The sequence below is a fragment of the Aspergillus novofumigatus genome (genome assembly GCF_002847465.1).
Source record: "Aspergillus novofumigatus IBT 16806 chromosome Unknown P174scaffold_11, whole genome shotgun sequence".
In the NCBI taxonomy this organism is placed as follows: Eukaryota; Fungi; Ascomycota; class Eurotiomycetes; order Eurotiales; family Aspergillaceae; genus Aspergillus; species Aspergillus novofumigatus.
The window spans coordinates 315,104-332,183 of NW_020194284.1; the positions used below are offsets into that span (position 1 = coordinate 315,104).

The 17,080-nt window shown below is 49.5% G+C and overlaps 5 protein-coding genes across 5 annotated transcripts; 3 read left to right on the forward strand and 2 right to left on the reverse strand.

Moving 5' to 3' along the window:
• Window positions 1-456: 456 nt before the first annotated feature.
• Window positions 457-3,202, forward strand: P174DRAFT_425498 (cytochrome P450; the record flags this gene model as incomplete). The annotated part of the gene is made up of 8 exons (XM_024825292.1): window positions 457-618; window positions 692-1,013; window positions 1,195-1,280; window positions 1,455-1,635; window positions 1,977-2,193; window positions 2,245-2,542; window positions 2,593-2,661; window positions 2,708-3,202. The coding sequence occupies 8 exons, from the start codon at window positions 457-459 to the stop codon at window positions 3,200-3,202; spliced, it is 1,830 nt and encodes a 609-aa protein (XP_024677542.1).
• Window positions 3,203-3,519: 317 nt separating this feature from the next.
• Window positions 3,520-4,818, forward strand: P174DRAFT_516171 (uncharacterized protein; the record flags this gene model as incomplete). Its single annotated transcript, XM_024832293.1, has 2 exons — window positions 3,520-3,634; window positions 4,166-4,818. 2 exons carry the CDS (start codon window positions 3,520-3,522, stop codon window positions 4,816-4,818), a joined length of 768 nt encoding a protein of 255 aa, XP_024677543.1.
• Window positions 4,819-5,566: 748 nt separating this feature from the next.
• P174DRAFT_379421 (MFS transporter) lies at window positions 5,567-7,692 on the forward strand (the record flags this gene model as incomplete). Its single annotated transcript, XM_024822911.1, has 11 exons — window positions 5,567-5,781; window positions 5,836-5,945; window positions 6,021-6,058; window positions 6,110-6,354; window positions 6,406-6,438; window positions 6,489-6,575; window positions 6,630-7,012; window positions 7,073-7,184; window positions 7,254-7,387; window positions 7,451-7,523; window positions 7,626-7,692. The coding sequence occupies 11 exons, from the start codon at window positions 5,567-5,569 to the stop codon at window positions 7,690-7,692; spliced, it is 1,497 nt and encodes a 498-aa protein (XP_024677544.1).
• A 524-nt stretch (window positions 7,693-8,216) lies between these two features.
• On the reverse strand, window positions 8,217-8,901 carry P174DRAFT_464681 (regulator of G-protein signaling domain-containing protein; the record flags this gene model as incomplete). The annotated part of the gene is made up of 2 exons (XM_024830432.1): window positions 8,217-8,247; window positions 8,342-8,901. 2 exons carry the CDS (start codon window positions 8,899-8,901, stop codon window positions 8,217-8,219), a joined length of 591 nt encoding a protein of 196 aa, XP_024677545.1.
• Window positions 8,902-10,423: 1,522 nt separating this feature from the next.
• P174DRAFT_471381 (uncharacterized protein) lies at window positions 10,424-12,951 on the reverse strand (the record flags this gene model as incomplete). The annotated part of the gene is made up of 7 exons (XM_024830602.1): window positions 10,424-10,812; window positions 10,860-11,338; window positions 11,385-11,801; window positions 11,847-12,383; window positions 12,428-12,605; window positions 12,737-12,755; window positions 12,793-12,951. 7 exons carry the CDS (start codon window positions 12,949-12,951, stop codon window positions 10,424-10,426), a joined length of 2,178 nt encoding a protein of 725 aa, XP_024677546.1.
• Window positions 12,952-17,080: the final 4,129 nt, after the last annotated feature.

Here is a 17,080-nt window from a genome sequence, read left to right on the forward strand (position 1 = left end):
GGATTGGCTCCGTCCACGACGTGATGTGCATCTAGCAGCGACAAGGCTGAAATAGGAGCGACCGCCTATTTTGATAAGACCGTGCCAGATAGCAATGGAGGCAGAATGGACCGCTAGGCTGTCTGTACAAACTATTTCTCTATTTTATCTTAATATTATTTATTAAAACTACTGACAAAGCTGTTTTCTCTGCTGACGATGCGAAAGGTGCACTAGACATTCAGCATTGCGCAAGTGCGCGTCATACTGGAACTCAATTGCGGAGCGGTCATACAGAGTGGCCGGTAGATAGTAGTGTGTAGCAAAGCTGTAACTTTGATAAATATGAGTTAGAAAACATTTTCGTCAGATAGCAGCTCCTTAGAACCTACGTAGTACCTGTTCAACAAGGATCGATGTCGTGGTAGACGCATCTGATAATTGCTGCTTATAGCGATACAAAGACAACATATCCCGATGCCGCCCTCAGCCGAAACCCATTCTCACTCTACCGGACAAAATGGCAAGCACCACATGTCCCTCGGTGACGCCAAGCAGGATCTTCTCAAAGTCAGGCAGGACGAATCATCCCCGACCTGCGGACCATCCAAGAACTCTACCAGACAGCATTCGATCGAGGTCTAGTTGATGACCGGAAGTATCTGGTATGCTCCTGCTCCAGTCACTGCCAAATAGTCGCTCACGAAAACAGGTCGAAAATATTAGCCAGGACACAGTGTCCCTGCCGAATACTTCTGGATTGAGAGGGAAGATCACAGATGCGTTCGTCAGCACTCTATGGGATAACCTCCAGCATCCTCCTCTGTTTTATCTCGGGGACCAATTCAAATATCGGACCGCGGATGGGAGCTACGACGCACGCAACTGCACCTTGATATCCGATGGATGGACTGATCAATCTAGAATACCATGTACCCCCATCTCGGTGCTTTCAGTAGCCATTATGCTCCGGACTGTCACCCCTCAGCATCCGAGGCCAACTGTGCTTCCTGATCCGTCTCTTATATTTGACAGTATGAATGGCATTTAAACCTCCAAGAGCTTTGCTAACACAATATTAACCCTACTAGCACGCGACGGTCTTGCAAGGGAACACCCAAGCAAGATATGCAGCAATCTGTTTTATCATCGATAGTGATCATTCACGGTGCGTTAATCTTGGCTCATTCCTATACCACGCTAATACGGTAATAGACCTCTTCCACACGGACGAGCGCCACGGCACTAGAGTAAAGAACTCTCCTACCTCGATCTCGGGCCGCTATATGGCCATAACCAAGGTCAGCAAAACAAGGTTAGGATTTTCATCGATGGTCTCCTGAAACCAGACACATTTGGAGAAAAGCGTCTCCTCATGCAACCACCGGGTGTTTGCGCATTGTTGGTTGCCTTCAATCAATTCCGTAACTCGGTCGTGGGGTAACTGGCCTACATTAACAAAGCGGATGAAGCAGGATGAAGCCAAAAAGCCCTTCTACCCAGGCTCCGGGTTGTGTCCTGGGTTCACCATCTCTGCGGCCATTCTGTCCGATGCTGTGGCTCTCGTTCGCGGAGACCGTTTCTACACAGTTGACTATAGTCCAGCCAACCTGACCAATTTTGGTTTAGTCGTGTATCTCGCTCAAGATCTCTTGGGTAATAGGTGAACAGCTTCAATGCCGCGAGCTCCGACTTTGATGTGCTGGTGGGGGTGTCATGTACAAACTGCTGATGAGAGCCTTCCCTGGATGGTACCGGCCAAACAGCGTCTATGCAACTATATCCATTGGTCACACCGGAGAAGAGTCGCGAGATCCTGGACAAATATATTAAAATCCAAGGACCTAGATTTTGATCGACCGGCATATACTCCGCCACCTGTGCTTGTCACAACCTGGGAAGCTGCGATGAAGGTCTTGGAGGACCAGAACGATTCCATGTTCCTTGTATGTCTATTCACTTAGTTAGTCCTGTTGTGGCTAACTGACATACGATAGGGGGAGCACGTACATTCCAGATTACAGGGCATGATTACATGGTCAGCGGGGATTCCGCGGCGAATGCAGAACAAAGGCGATCCGTCAACGAGTGTATCTATGAACCAAAGACTGTGCTCGAGGATGTGCGAAAGCTGTACGAATCCATCACGACAGGCCTGCTTCATGAGGAAAGCTTCAAGCTTAGGGACTGCTATCACGTTGACATTGTCCAAGAGTAAGTCCATCATAGCAATCGTCATCGCACAGAAGACGCTAACGAATGTAGTGTTGGAAACCTAGCGCACGCACATTTCTGTTCGCAGTTCTTCAGTATCCCGCTCAAGGACAGCAAGGACCATTCCCCTGATGCTTATACACCCAGAGAGCTTTCTGATGCCCTTTTCCTGTTGTCCCGCTATGTGTTCTTGGATCTTGAGCCGACAGATTCTCTCAAGACTAGGATTGCTGCTGCAGCAGACGCGCAGAGAATGGGCGCTATCATGGCCAGGTCAGCCTCCAACGCCAGAGATAGAGTCGTGAGACGTTTCATGCAGGCGCTTGGAGGAGCGAGGCCGGTGGAGGGAGTAATGGCCAGCAGCTTGTGAACAGGTTCAGGTTACTAAGAGAGGGCAAGAGTGTCGATAAAGTCGTGTGGACCATTATCCCAACCGCAGCAGCAGCGTGTGCGAACCAAGCGCAAGGTGTAAATCTAATTAACCAAGTTAAATTGTGGCATACTGACAATGCAGTGGGCACAAATGCTCGGCCTCTATTTATCGGACAAGTACGCCTCGCACTGGCCAGATATACAAAAGCTCGCACGATCCACAGATCCTGGAGTGTTTGACAAGTTGAATAAATATGGCCTAGAGGGGTACGATCTCATAATCCGGTCTTTGGCTTGTGCCGATATGTACAGTTTCCGCTTGTCTACTCCGGCTTTTGGTGTCCTCCGGACAGCAGTCGAGGAAGCCACAATCAAGGATGGAGAAGCCACTGCAACTGTCCACAGAGGAGATACCATTTTCGTAGACTTTATTACTGCCGGTCGCGGTCCTGTCAAGTTTACCGACCCTGAGCAGATCCGACTCGACCGTCCGGCGGATATCTACATCCACCATGGCTGGGGTCCACACGCGTGTCTTGGAAGGGCAATTGTCACCACAGCCGGTGCCTCCCTCTTGTGTGGCCTAGGTCGGCTCGAAAATATCCGTCGAGTTCCTGGACCTGTCGGAGAGATGTAGAGCAAGACGGTGAATAATGCGTTTAAGTTGTACTTGCGCGAAATGGATCCTCCTGGACTCCGTTTCCTCAGAGTAAGTTATTTGATTGTTCTACATGGCTATATGCTGGCTGAAATAGATATGAATGTAATGTTCGATTCTTTCAAGTAGGCTTAGACGGAGGAGGAAATTTTGCTCGTCACAATGATGTAACTATTACCAGACAGGTGTTAGTAGTCTGATCAAGCAGACCTTATGAAGATCCATCTTCCTTAGCTGCATCCACATGCAAAGTAGAGGTGTTATAGCAACCCACTATTGAGAACGTTTAGTTGGTGATGGCGTCCTTCAACCCGAATATGCCTGTCCGGGGCAATCCCTTCCTCGACATCCCCTCCGATATAGACGCTCACCCTTTCCGCTTAGTATGGGAGGATGTCTGCTCTGTTTTCGGTCTAGCCAGACTTTTACCATCTATATTCTTACCTGTTCTGCCTTTGCAATCCGGACCGCTGGATGAACTCTACCCAAGTTTCTGGAATCTATGTGATGTTTCTCTACATGTTATCCTCATTCTCAGCCAGGTGTTCCTACTTATATCCCTACCAGTTGTTCTGGCGACCTCGTGGATATTACCAACTGGGGTGCATATAGCATTTATTGCAGTATTTATCTTCTTCACTATGGTGATCGTCAGGCTCCTGAATGGGCCTCCGAGAGGTAGGTCCCTCATTGGCATTCCGCGAACAAGGGACCCAGTCAACGATGAAACCGAGCCGTGGTTTTTTATCAATGGAATAGCCACCGGGTATAACATTCCCCAGCGAGCAAAAGACCCTCACTAATTGATATAGGAAGCACTGGCACCAGTCGAACCTAACCGCGCTGGCAGACACTTTTGGCCGGCAGATCGTGGGGTTCCACAACCCAACGTGCGTACACCACCTAGTAACGTGTATTGCTTAACCAGTATCTACAGCAAAGGCGTTATCCTCGACCTCGTCGAATGCCTCATCCAGCGTAATCTCGACTTCAAAACAGCTGATATCCGACAAGGACGCGCCCAGCTGCGTGCTGCGCTCGCCGCGTCCACCACGAGGAAAGTCGTGCTCATCGTCCACTCGCAAGGCGGGATTGTGGCGTCGTCGATTATTGACTGGTTGTATGGCGAGCTAAGCGAATCCCAAATGCAGAAATTAGAGATATACACCTTCGGTAACGCAGCGAGACAGTTCCGCAATCCGCCTCTGCACGAGCGGCAGGACAACAATCCGGCCGGAAACACGCCCCGGAGACAGATCCAAGGGGCACGAGCAATCCGGCATATCGAACACTACGCAAACACGCGGGACTTCGTGGCTAATATCGGGGTGCTGCAGTTCGCAGCGCCTGCGGGCGCATATTCAAATGCGAGTGTGTTTTCTGGGACCGTCTTTGTGCGAGAGGGGTCGGGGCATTTGTTTAATATGCATTATTTGGATCCGATGTTTGGGGAGGACAGTGCCTTTATGGAGTGGACGGTCGATGTGCGGCCTGGCGAGGGACCGGGTAAAACTGTTTCCATGCGAATCAGGGAATTGTCCAGGCTGTACAAGTATAAGAATGGGGAGAGTCCGGAAGATCAGGAAGCCAGGTGAGCACATGTTCCTTGTCCATTACATTTAAATGGTCGGCTAAAGGTGTCCAGGACAATCATGTGATGTTGCCATGACAGCCGATTTCATTCTTGACCTGTGGCTAGGCCATTCACCTTGGATGTACATGTTGATATTACCTCGACGAATACAACCCTAAATGATTTAATAACCACGCAAGAAAAGTGCTTGGATGACAATAACGGGAGGTTGAGCTACTGTTCATGGAACAGGCCCATAGTCAAATCACTTACAGTAGAGGCCTCCTCAAGATGAGAGATACCCATTCTCCCCGATAATATACTTGTTGTTTAAGCACGCTGATGGGATCATGGGGATGCGGAACAGGGGGTCAAAATTTGTCAGCACTTACTGAAATTCGCGATCTTCCTTCGCAGCTTAACTCGATTTGATCTGCTCTAGCTTCTAGACACAGATGATTACTGATGAAGGGGGGAAAACTTCCGGAGCACAGAAGTCCAGAAGTACACTGACGGAAGTGGCAATTGTCCAAGCTTTAAGCGTGATATGGTCCCGCAGGGCCCGCGCGGGCCGACTACTGCTGTCGCATCTGGTCTACACGAGGAAATATGAGGCATTTCCCGACGATGAGCAACCATGTATTTAAGACTGGGATCAGCAGCTATGACTATTGCTTGTTGTTCAAGACCGATGGCAGAGCAACGGCCATACACGTCAGAAGCGATCCATTTGCATTGACAGAACTTTCGTACCGCTGAAGTTATAGAGCATGCAGCCAAGCGCAACTTTGCTGAGGATGAATGCAGGACTCGACAGCAGCCGGTCTAACGATGAAACCCGTCCAATTGGGCACGGCTTGCCAGTGACGTTGGTGAGAGAGTACATGGTCAGTTTTGACATGGATCCCTCCATGGATCCTCGAAACATGGACTACGCAAGGAAATGTGTCATTGTTGTGATTGTTTCTCTCGGATCTCTCTGCGTGTAAGCATCATTCCCTATTGACTTCATTGTGAGCCTTTAGTTAATGCGCTCTAGGACTTGCACGTCAGCTATGTACACAATGACGTACCGCCAACTGACAGATGAGTTTGGCTGTTCGTCCTTGATAGCCACTCTAGGGCTTACAACTTATGTTTTTGGACTCGGTGAGGACTGCTCGATATTGAATTAAAACACATCTATGTTATGAGAGCCTGGAATTGCTAACTTACTCGCCTTAGGAATTGGTCCACTGTTCCTGGCCCCCTCTCAGAGGTTAGTCGCAGCCCTGGTGCTCTAGCAGGCAGGACACGATACTCACGATGTACAGTTGTACGGACGACGGAACATCTACATTATATCCTTCACCTTCTTCTTGATATGGCTTGTTCCGTGCGCGGTAGCCCGCAACATTCAAACCATGATCATAGCGCGGTTCTTTAATGGCCTGTCTGGGAGCGCGTTTCTAAGTGTCGCCGGCGGCACAGTTGGTGACCTCTTCAACCGGCAGGAGCTCGCGGCGCCGATGATGTTCTACACTGCGAGCCCGTTTATTGGTCCTGAGATTGGTCCACTGTCAGTAGCTCATATCCTTATCGTCTCATGAAACCTGACCAATTCACCTAGTGTGGGAGGCTTCATCAATACATTCACCACATGGTATGCCCCCTTGACTTGAGAGGCTGAAAGCCGATTACTGACTTGCCTAGGCGCTGGACATTTTACGTTCTCATAATATGGACTGCTGCGATTCTGGTACTTATCTGTGTTTGCGTGCCAGAAACCTACCACCCAGTGTAAGTCGCTGACCACGAAATATTACTCCTAATCATGTCCACTAAGGCAAGCAGACTTTTGAACCGCAAGGATGATCAATGGAAGGCCCCTACTGAGAAGTCCTACACCTCTGTCCTGCAAATGGTCCGCTCTTCCGTATACCGGCCGATGCAACTGTTGGCATTGGAACCGATGTGCATGAATCTCTGCATATTCTCTGCCATCTTGCTAGGCATCCTGTATCTCTTCTTCGGTGCCTTTCAGCTGGTCTTCTCCCATGTCTATGACTTCGGCCCCTGGCAAATCGGCTGTTCGTTCCTGGGGATCCTTGTCGGAATGGTGTCAGCGATCCTGACGGATCCCCTGTGGCGCAGGAACTATGCCCGTCTCGAACGGCAACATCAAGAAGTTGTTGGGGAGAAGAACGAATTCATGCCAGAATGGCGGCTACCCCCTGGTAAGTGTCCGGAGGAACATCATCATTCGCATTTAGATACTAATATACCTCGTTATGAAGCAATTGGTGGAGCTCCGCTTGTAACCATTGGACTCTTTATTTTTGCGTGGACAATCTATCCCCATGTCCACTGGGTGGTGCCTATTATCGGGAGCGCGGTGTTTGGGGCGGGGTAAGATACTTATGATACCTGAACATACACAGATGACTGGAGTCGTTTGCTAATCCTTCTCATATGCAGGACTGTCCTAGTCTACTCTGGGGCATTTAAGTTCCTGGTGGACGCGTATTCGACATATGCGGCGAGCGCTTTGGCTGCCAACAGTTTTGCACGTTCAACTTTTGCGGGGGCCTTTCCGCTGTTTGGCATCCAAAGTCAGTCTCTTCATAATTTGACGTTTTCCGGCTCTTCAGGAGGGTTACTAAACATTGGCGTAGTGTACGACCGACTCGGCTACCACTGGGCGACTTCGCTGCTGGCCTTTCTGACGCTGATAATGGCTCCCTTCCCGTAAGTAGCCCTGTATGCATGGCATTGGATTTCACAACGCATGTTTGATGCAGCCTCTTGATCCAGCTGTGGCTGACAGAATCTCTCCGATACCAATTCCAGATATATATTCTTCCGCTACGGCGGTCGGATCCGGAAGAAGAGTCGGTTTGCAACATCACACACCTGAGAGGAAGAAACCATACTATGTACTGTATATGTGCATTTTTACTGATAGAAATAGAAATAGAAATAGAAATCATAATAGAGAATTTGGCATTATTTAAATGGATATTTAATGTTGCAAGCTGCTTAGCTGTCTGTATAAGAGTAGGAGCCGATCAATACTTTGAATCTCTATGCACTTATTATAATCGCAAGTATTGAGAGATACTAAATATTAATTATGCAAGAAGGCTGTTTATGTCGCGCGTCAGCAATGGCATTGGTCTGGTTGATAACAGTAGCCCTCGGTAAATGCATTGTTGGCAAAGTAGTTGAAAGATCTCGAGATACCGGGAGACAGGGTTCTGTACAAGACGATGTCCATATTTTGTCGTTAAGCGGAGTGTCCTGATGCCATTATCCGTCTCTAATTGACCTAACGCTGTTCAATTCGGAGTCCTCTTGCATAGTAAGATGATTCTTTCTTTGAGATACCTGACCGACTTCGAGAATGAATGCCTGAAATAAGGATGGTTTGGATTTCCCTTTTCATCCACTGAGGATTGAAGAGAGGTACGCTCTGTGTCACGAGTCAGAGAATGATTAGTTGATCTGCGGCTGCATATACTGTCACTACTTTATCAACCACGATCCCTCGTTTGAATGGCACATACGATGAGAGCGTTATTGTTTCATCCAACGGCCTTATAACATGTGGCGGTTCATATGAATTCCGTCGGTTTCGTGGGTGTCCAGGACCGTTTGTGTCGGCTATGTCCGCTAACGATCGAATGAAGGGTAATACTGCATCTTCTGCAAGCATTTCGTATGCATAATGAAGGACGGGTTCCAGTAAGATCGGTGGGGGGCAAGGAACCCCAGGTGTGATTTCCATTAAAGTGTCTCGCATCCACCCTGGTATGTTGATCTCACGCGGAGCATTGGGAATAATATATGCGTCCTTTAAATGTTGCCATTCCCTGAAGACATACGAATCTTGATTTTCATAGGGGTCTTCACCTGACACGCTGAAACGAGCTAGTGACAGGTTATAGCTCTCACCGTAGTGCTTCACCTCAGAGATGAACTCGAGCGTTTCAAGGCAATGATTCCTAGCAAGGAAATCCACAAAAGCCTCGAACGTATAGGGATGTTCACTCGAATGGGATAGGATATCGCTGAGAGTCGTCGTCCTGCAATGCCGTTTCAGATTCGTTAACGTTCCCAGTCTCATAAGGCTGCTCGAAGCCAGGAGAACTCCGGGATAACTTACATGGAGGATCCTTAGCAATCAACCTTGCTGGTTTCAAGTCTTGTCAGTTCATAGGAACGATCATACGGGATGGCGATTTTGGCAGTACAAGCACTACATATTATACGTGGAAAGAAATATGTATTTTTATTACTATGATTAGAAATCAATTGCTCACCCTTGACCTCCTGGCAATAAATTATGACATAAGTGATCTCCTGATATCGTTCACATATTGAGTTGATCTAGAACCTGATAGTTAGTCTTTGACTTTCTATGGTTCCAGGGAAATGAACCATAGCCACAGCAAAGTAAGAGAGTTGAGTCCATATTCGCCCCCAATAATAACCGCCTCATTGGCCCATTAGTGTGATGACTTTACCGGTGTCTGTTTGCATCGTGCCGACCTCCCCGGGGTAAAGGTAGGTATATCTCTGGAGATTAAGTGGGAGCAGCCACGATAGGTTGTAGAACTTTCTTGTATAGTTATGCCCTCAGAATATGTAATCATTATCAAACATTAAATCATTTACACTATAACAGTGAGCATTGGCATCGTCGCATTATTATATGCAAAAAGTCTTCTTAGTACTCAGTACTCAAACAGCATCACAGCCTCGTCAGTCTCGCGCGCTGAGATTAAGTACAATTTCGTTGACCTCGACCCTCTCCGGTCCAGTCTCCTTTATGTCTATCATGCCACCAAAAGCGGCGTGCACTGGCTGATCCTCCATACCCTCGAGGTTGAGCCCCAGTACCACGAGGCATCTCTTGCCCGAAACGTCAACCTTCATGTCAACTGAGTACAAGGGAAGAAACCTTGCACTGGAGAGTAACTTGTCCTGTGCAAAGGCGATGTCTTTGGGAGACACTACCCTCAACCCATCCTTGTCCTGGCGATAATGTCGAAACCCGGAAATAGTTTCTTCCACCCCGCGATACAGGACGATTTTCTCGCCCTGCTTTGCCGTTATTCGGAGATCGTTGGAGTAACTTACAGTAGGCAAGCTTCCGACGCGCCGATCTGGCTCTACTCTTGCTTCTATTCCGCATGTGTCAGCAGAGAGCAAGACTCCATCTGCAATATCTGTCCGCTCAAAGTTTCTTTCAGTGGTTTTCCATGCGAAACTCAGGAAAGGGGTAATAGAGCATGGTCCATCGAAATTTGTCAATAAGTGCCACCAGTAACCTACTCTTGACTTCATGGGGACATTTTCGTCGTAAGTAATGTCTATATCCTCTATCCGCAGTCGCCCAGTTTCTCAGTAGATAGGACTATTCGCTTAATTGCGTTAATGAGAGCGTAAAAGAAGCCTTTCGTAAAAGAGACAGTGTCGACATAATCAACGGATGCTCAGCTGAGCCAGCACACACAGGCAAGGCCTCCTATACTTGAGACGGTAATAGATTTGCGTTTTTACTCCTCCATATCATGCGAACCCCGACCTAGGCGCACTATATGGTCACATTCCAACTATTACCCTTCCCATCTACCTCACTACATCTACGGCAATTCCTTTATTCCCAATCCTTCAACCTCATCAACCTCTCTTGTTGTCTCCAATCTCCCTCCCAGGGGAGTGCTTCCACTCAGCTCCACACCCCTCGGACAGTCAAGCTCAACGCTTCCTTCCGAGCTATCCGACCTATATGTCTGCCGCTGGCCATTCTTCTCCCGCATCACATTTGATATAGTCGGCACAGTTGATAAACTAGACATATGGCGATGATGCGGCGGTCTAACAGGGCTCGGTTCGCCCTCTGTACTGGGCGTGCTAACCGTCACGGGAGACACATAGTCAGTGCCCGACACGTCGGAAGTTGAAACCGGACTGGGGAGTGGGTTATTGTTGTACGGCGTGGGAAGTTCCACGGGGAGTGTGGTTGTGTGGCCTTTGCAATGATTAGTACGATACAAAAAAACCGGGCGACGGACGGACCTAGCATCTCGTAAACGGGATCACCACCTGCTTCCACACTTCGGGGTGACACCGCTGTCGCCGGCGTGATATTTGAATTATTTGCGAATGCACTGTGCCCCGTTGACGCCGTGGTGTCGCCTGACTTCGGCACGCCAGTCGTCAACCCCCCAGTGTGAATCCACCGCAGAATCCAGGATCGAGCTGATTGCTCGCTTGTGGATCGTGATTCGTGAAGCTTGCGACGGCGCCGGAGACACCAGAATATGGCCGCTGCTGTGATGAGAAGGAGGCCTAGAATAACGCCGATGATGGCACCGGCCCAGCGGGGGAAGCTGGAGCCTTTGTCTGCGACAGGGGCGATGGTGGGTGAGCCGCTGGTGGTACTGTTGTAGGGATACCAGGTGCTGATGGTCTTGGTATACTTGGTTTTGAACAGATCTGCAAGAGAGGAATTGGTCCAGGAGGTTGGTGATACTTTTGTGGCCCCGCCTCTGGAGCTGTAGCTCGTTAGCAAGTCGGTGCAGAAGAGGGTGGCATACGTACTCTCCCCCGATGACGGCAGTGACCAGATCCGGGACTTTGTACTCGCTCCAGACTTTTGGGTTGTAGGCGTTCTGGAACCTGGCGGTATTCAGGTTGAATACTCGGATCACTCCACCGTCGAGGCAATGCGTAGGGTTAAGACGCACTCCTCCGAGGACAAGCATTTGGTCTGGATACGGTTTGACACAGCGGTGACCACTCCGGCCATGGATGCTGTTTCCACTGTAAAGCTTGATCCAGCTGAAGGAGGGTAGGGAGAGGACATAGACATCGTCGGACGGGGTGTTCTCCGTGCTCAGCCCGTCGTAGCCGCCGTAGATATAGATATTGTGTGAAGATCCGTCCGCTGCACTGGCATAAACCGAGCAAAACTGCGTCAGCTGAGGAGGAATGTCCCCTGTGGTGTTTTGCAGATACCTATTCCCGGTGAGTATTCGAGTCTTTAGTGTACCAAGCACATACCATTTATCGCCGCTGACATCGTAGACAGACACTGTCTCCATAAACCCCTGGCTTGCCCTCTTACTCGCATTCTGCTGCGCGCTCGTCAATCCTTCAGACGAAAAGATTGTGGCTGGAATAATCACACCCCCAATCGCAACCAGGACCCCAGACTCAGCGACTGGAATCCAAACGAGCTCCGCATTAGCACGCGGAGGGACATATGTCGGTAACGACAGATTGGACCACTTGTTTTCGCGCATACTAGACATATCCACCTTGATCATACGGTCGGATGTAACATTGGCCGATTCATCATCAGCATAGACAGGTCCCCAGTCCTTGCCGCGCATACCACTGAAGTAGAACCCGAGTTTCTCGCTTGGTGCAGAGACGCCGGCGCCATTCGTCGCGTATCTCGTCACGCCGCTGTCGAGATTGTCGATGATGAAACCTGGTTGCCAGGATTCTCGTTCTGGGCCGTACTGGTATCGTTCGTAGCCGAGAACGGCGTTGTCGGCCGGGGGGTCTTGACTGTCTGTGAGACGAAGGAGGCCACTATGTATGTCAGATGGGAATTGATGAAGGGGGAGCCAAAGTACCCGTAAAGATATAACTCGTTGTCGTTAGCGAACATGACTCCATCGCGGTAGGTCGGGGCGATATTGTTTGCGATTCCTCCTGCTTTAGAAAGGTTGCCGAACAACGCAGTGAGGTTTGAGGTTGTTGTATCGAACGATGTGGCAAGATTAAGGTAGTAGAGCAGCCCGTCATCGTTCCCTGCACATGGTCAGCCATGATCATTCATGAAGCTGATGATACTTGCCATCATTTGCCAAATTGGACGTCCCATCAGCCAAGTCTCTATTGGGGTTGTCAGTATGATTCGACAAAATGGGAAGGAGACATACCGCTTCCACCACAATGATCCTCCGTCAAGGTAGACAGTGTCGCGAATCATATTAACTGGGACATGTGAGCATTGCAGCACTGGGACACCTTGACGGAGTTTACCTCGAACTTGATCCCAGTTACACATGGACACATTGACATTCCATCCTTGCGCTGACGAACGGCCAACCAAAAGGACAGATATGCCAGCTAATCTTTGCCAATCGAACCGCATTCTGTTAGCAAGGACGGTTACGACAGAATCAGAACGAACAGCTCCGTCCTTTTCCTGCTGGTTTGGCTTTTCATAAATCACATTACCCTACGAGGCTGACCACAGTACGGCGAATAGAGAAGGACGCAGCTAACAGCATTCGCAAATAGTAAAGACTGACCTCGGCCCAAATAAGCGTGCTGAGAAACGCAAACAAAGAACGCCTGAGCCACGAGGGCAACAAGAAATCGGAAAAGATCGACAGACGAGAAAAGTCAGACAGACCATCAGCAGCCACGCTAGCGTTGCTATTATGAGACTTGAAAATAAAACTGCAGTTGGTGGGGGAAAAGATGAGAACCCACAGCCTGTCATATACAATACGAGTCATGCATGAGTATGTTGAAGATGTTGAAGTCTGTGTCTTTGACGGAAACAGCGACGCTCCGAGTAGACCTACTTGCTACAGGGACAAGATTCGAGAGGAAGCCATCAAACTCGAAGCAGTGATTGTGCAATAACCTGATCCCTATCCGTTGCATGTTTTCCCGTTTCAGTTAGTTCTTATTTTCTTTGTCCTCTACCGCGCCCCGACCATGTTCGGCACTGCAGGTGGAACAAAGAAATAAAATAGAATATCTTCATCAAGCCATATCCGCTCACTAATCTTGACATAATATCTCATATACCAGAAAGAGGAAGACGTGAGCAGCAGGTGGTTTAGGCCGTTAGATGAGAATCACCAGAGGATTCGCCCTGACCAGAATTGTTGATGAGACACGAAAGAAAGTGGGTTTCCGTATGGATCTACTCTTATTACATGGATCCTTCGCTAATAATGCAACCAAAATTGTTTATTATCACCATCCAAGACTAGACCGGCGAGTCATGCAGTCACACTCACCAGCCCTCCCTGCTACTGTACTCCGTACCCAACGTGTCATGCCAAGTCCGTCTTGGGCTAAATGATTGTGAAGCATATCATAAACGGAGATGAGGCAGGGATATCGAGGCCAAAGCGTCAACTGTACAGCCTCAGCCTGAGTAACGGCATGTAGCACGATGGTTAGTATGCATACTCCCACAGGTAGACGAGTTATTGGCTCAGACGTGTCTATATTATCCACAGGTAGCTACTACCATGTGGACTGGAGGCTTCTTTGTTCATTTGTGATCAACCGAGGAACACAGGGTGACATCGACCAGGAACTGAGTTAGTTTCTTTGTCTGTTCCTTCAGCCACCATCACATCCTCTCCGTGCACGGGCAACATCAGTTGATTCGTTATTGATCGCAGGAAGTATTGGCAGTCTATGCTGAAGGGCCCGGCATAGTATTTCTAAAGCTCTCCTCTGCTTCTGCATTCTGCTTGCCTTCTCGAACAACTTTGCTATCGCATCGCGACGGATAGGGGCAGTGAACATTATGAAGCTCTCGCGCGCAACTCTGCTGGCCCTGATAGCGGCCTATTCGCATCCAGTACCGAGTACTGCTTCAGCAGATGATGTGACAGTGACAGAGACAGTTCTTGAGACAGTCACTGTTGCTGAACCTTGGGCGGTCAGTTGAACGTCTATTGTTCGTTATAACTTCTAAGATGCAGTAGGCAGCAACCAGCCTACAGACAAGTGCTGCAGCAAACTCAGCGGTTCCTGAACCCTCAGCGTCCCCTGCTGAACCGCCGTCAGACGCAGAGACAAGTACTTCGACTATCACAACACGCGCGGAATATATTTTAAGGAAGAGGGCGAATCCTCCAGAGTCTCCGGCTATAATCGCAAGAGCCCCTGCTACGATCACAGTGACTTCGACATCAACAATCACAACCTGTCCTGTATGCACAAGTACATCAACTACTTCCACCACTACTCCTACCATTACGACTACAATACCGCCTCCTGAAACCACCCCAACTACATCCACAACAACTAGTAATCCTGTCACCACGCCGACAGCAGTACCAGGGTCTACTGTCACAGTGACTGTGACAACCACCGCTCCAGGGCCCACGGAGACCGACACTGTCACCACGACTGTCAGCTTGCCAGGCACTACAGAAACAGACACTCTCACTAGCACGGTCACTATTCCGGGAACTACGGAAACAGATACTGTCACTACAACGATTAGCTTACCAGGTACCACAGTGACAGTCACTTTGCCCCCGACGACAGTGACCGACACGGCTACGTTCACCCAAGTTTCAACTACATTGGTAACGGTCCCTGGGTCTACTATAACAGTCCCCGGTTCGACAGTAACGGATATAACTACGTCGACTGAGAGGATCACTCAAACAGTCACTATTTCTGGGGTCACAGTAACAGATACGGCGACAGTGACTCAGACGTCAACGGCAACAGTCACTAATCCTGGATCAACCGTTACGGACACAACCACATTGACTGAGATCTCAACCTCGACACTCACAAACCCAAGGGTAACAGTGACGGACACGACCACTCTGACGGAGGGTTCCACCCAAACCATCAGCCGGATTTTAACTACGACGGCCACCGAGACCGTGATCTTGCCTGGGACAACCGTGGTCAATTCAAAGACTATTACCCTACCTGGAACGACAATAGTCAACTCGCAAACTGTGACCCTCACGGCCCCTGGAAAAACAGTGACGAATATGAGGACAATTACTGAATCCGGGACAACGAGGACTGTCTCTGAGGTAGTCACCCTTCCTGGTTCTATAGTCATGACGATAGAGACAGTTCCAACTACTCTCCCTGGATCTACTATAATTACCACCATCACTGAGCCCGGACAGACCATTACCATGTCCGGATCTGTTACCACAATGCCAGGATCAACTATTGTCCAAACCACTACACTTCCCGGCGTCACCACGACAGATGAGCAGACCGTTCCAACAACTATGCCAGGAGCCACAATTGTCACTACGGTCACTAAGCCAGCAACTACAGTGACGGTATCAGGGACCATTATTACTGTACCAGGATCGACTGTCGTACAGACCAGATCTCTCCATGGCTCGCGATTGGTCGAGACTGCGTCAGTGGCTGTCGTCCATAGTACTACTATTTTCGACACAGTAACGTTGACTGGTGAGTCCAACTTCCAACGCGTTGTTATACGTCCTGAGTAGTTTGCTGACAAGGTAGGCTCCGATACAGCTACATCCACGACTCAGGCCGGCAACACTGCGATAGTTCCCGGAACCACCACAACGCTGTCCATCTGTCCGACACTCAGCATCAACCCCACTTACACTCCGGCCGCCCCCCTCCCTAGCAACTACACCTGGGGTTGTCCACCAGGCTATCTCTGCAAGCCCAAACACACCGGCGCCGACGCAGGCTGCAACATCGAAGCCAGTCTGCCAGCGGAGTCCTATGTCTGCAGTCCGGATGAGTGTATCAAGAGCCCGCCCTTCATCCACGACCAGTACTGGGGCACACCAGTTGAATCCAATGAGATCCGCTCAACCTACAATATCTCGAAAGACTACTTTAACCTCGACCCTCAGACCTTCGGTCTGAACTACTCCATCTTCCGGATCCCGGATCTCAAACCAGGAGATGACCATTACTACATCCGGTCCTCTCGCCGATCGTGGAGCAGACTACTCTCCCGGCAATCGATTGGGATTTCCACAGTGCCTGGCGCTTGCTATGACGAATGCAACGACGCAGCATTGGAGGTTGGATCTACTGGCAAGACACCGGAGATCTGTAACGCCGGCTCGGCGTTCAACGTCTCTCTGGGCCAATGCGAGAAGTGCTGTAGTGCTCACAAGACAGCTACTTCTGCTAGCTTTGAGCAAAAGGTTCTGCCAAACTTTCAGCAGTTTTTGAACTTTTGTGAGGGATTGGAGGACTCGTCTGCTACCACTGCTGCTGCGGATACAGTCAGCTCAACTACTTGTAGTCGGCCATCTGAGACAGGCACGATGTCCACGCAGAAAGGCAGTAGTACGCCACAGAGTAATCTTTCAACCGCGTTGACTACTCCAGATACTACAAGCAAGGCCACCAAGAGTAACGACGAATCGGGCATGGCGGCATCTACAAGCTCAACTGAACAGACAGCAACTTCCCCACCATCTCAGCAGGCAACTGCGTCAGACTTGACCACAGAGTCTGGACCCACCACCGCGAGTGAGGCTACTACGGAT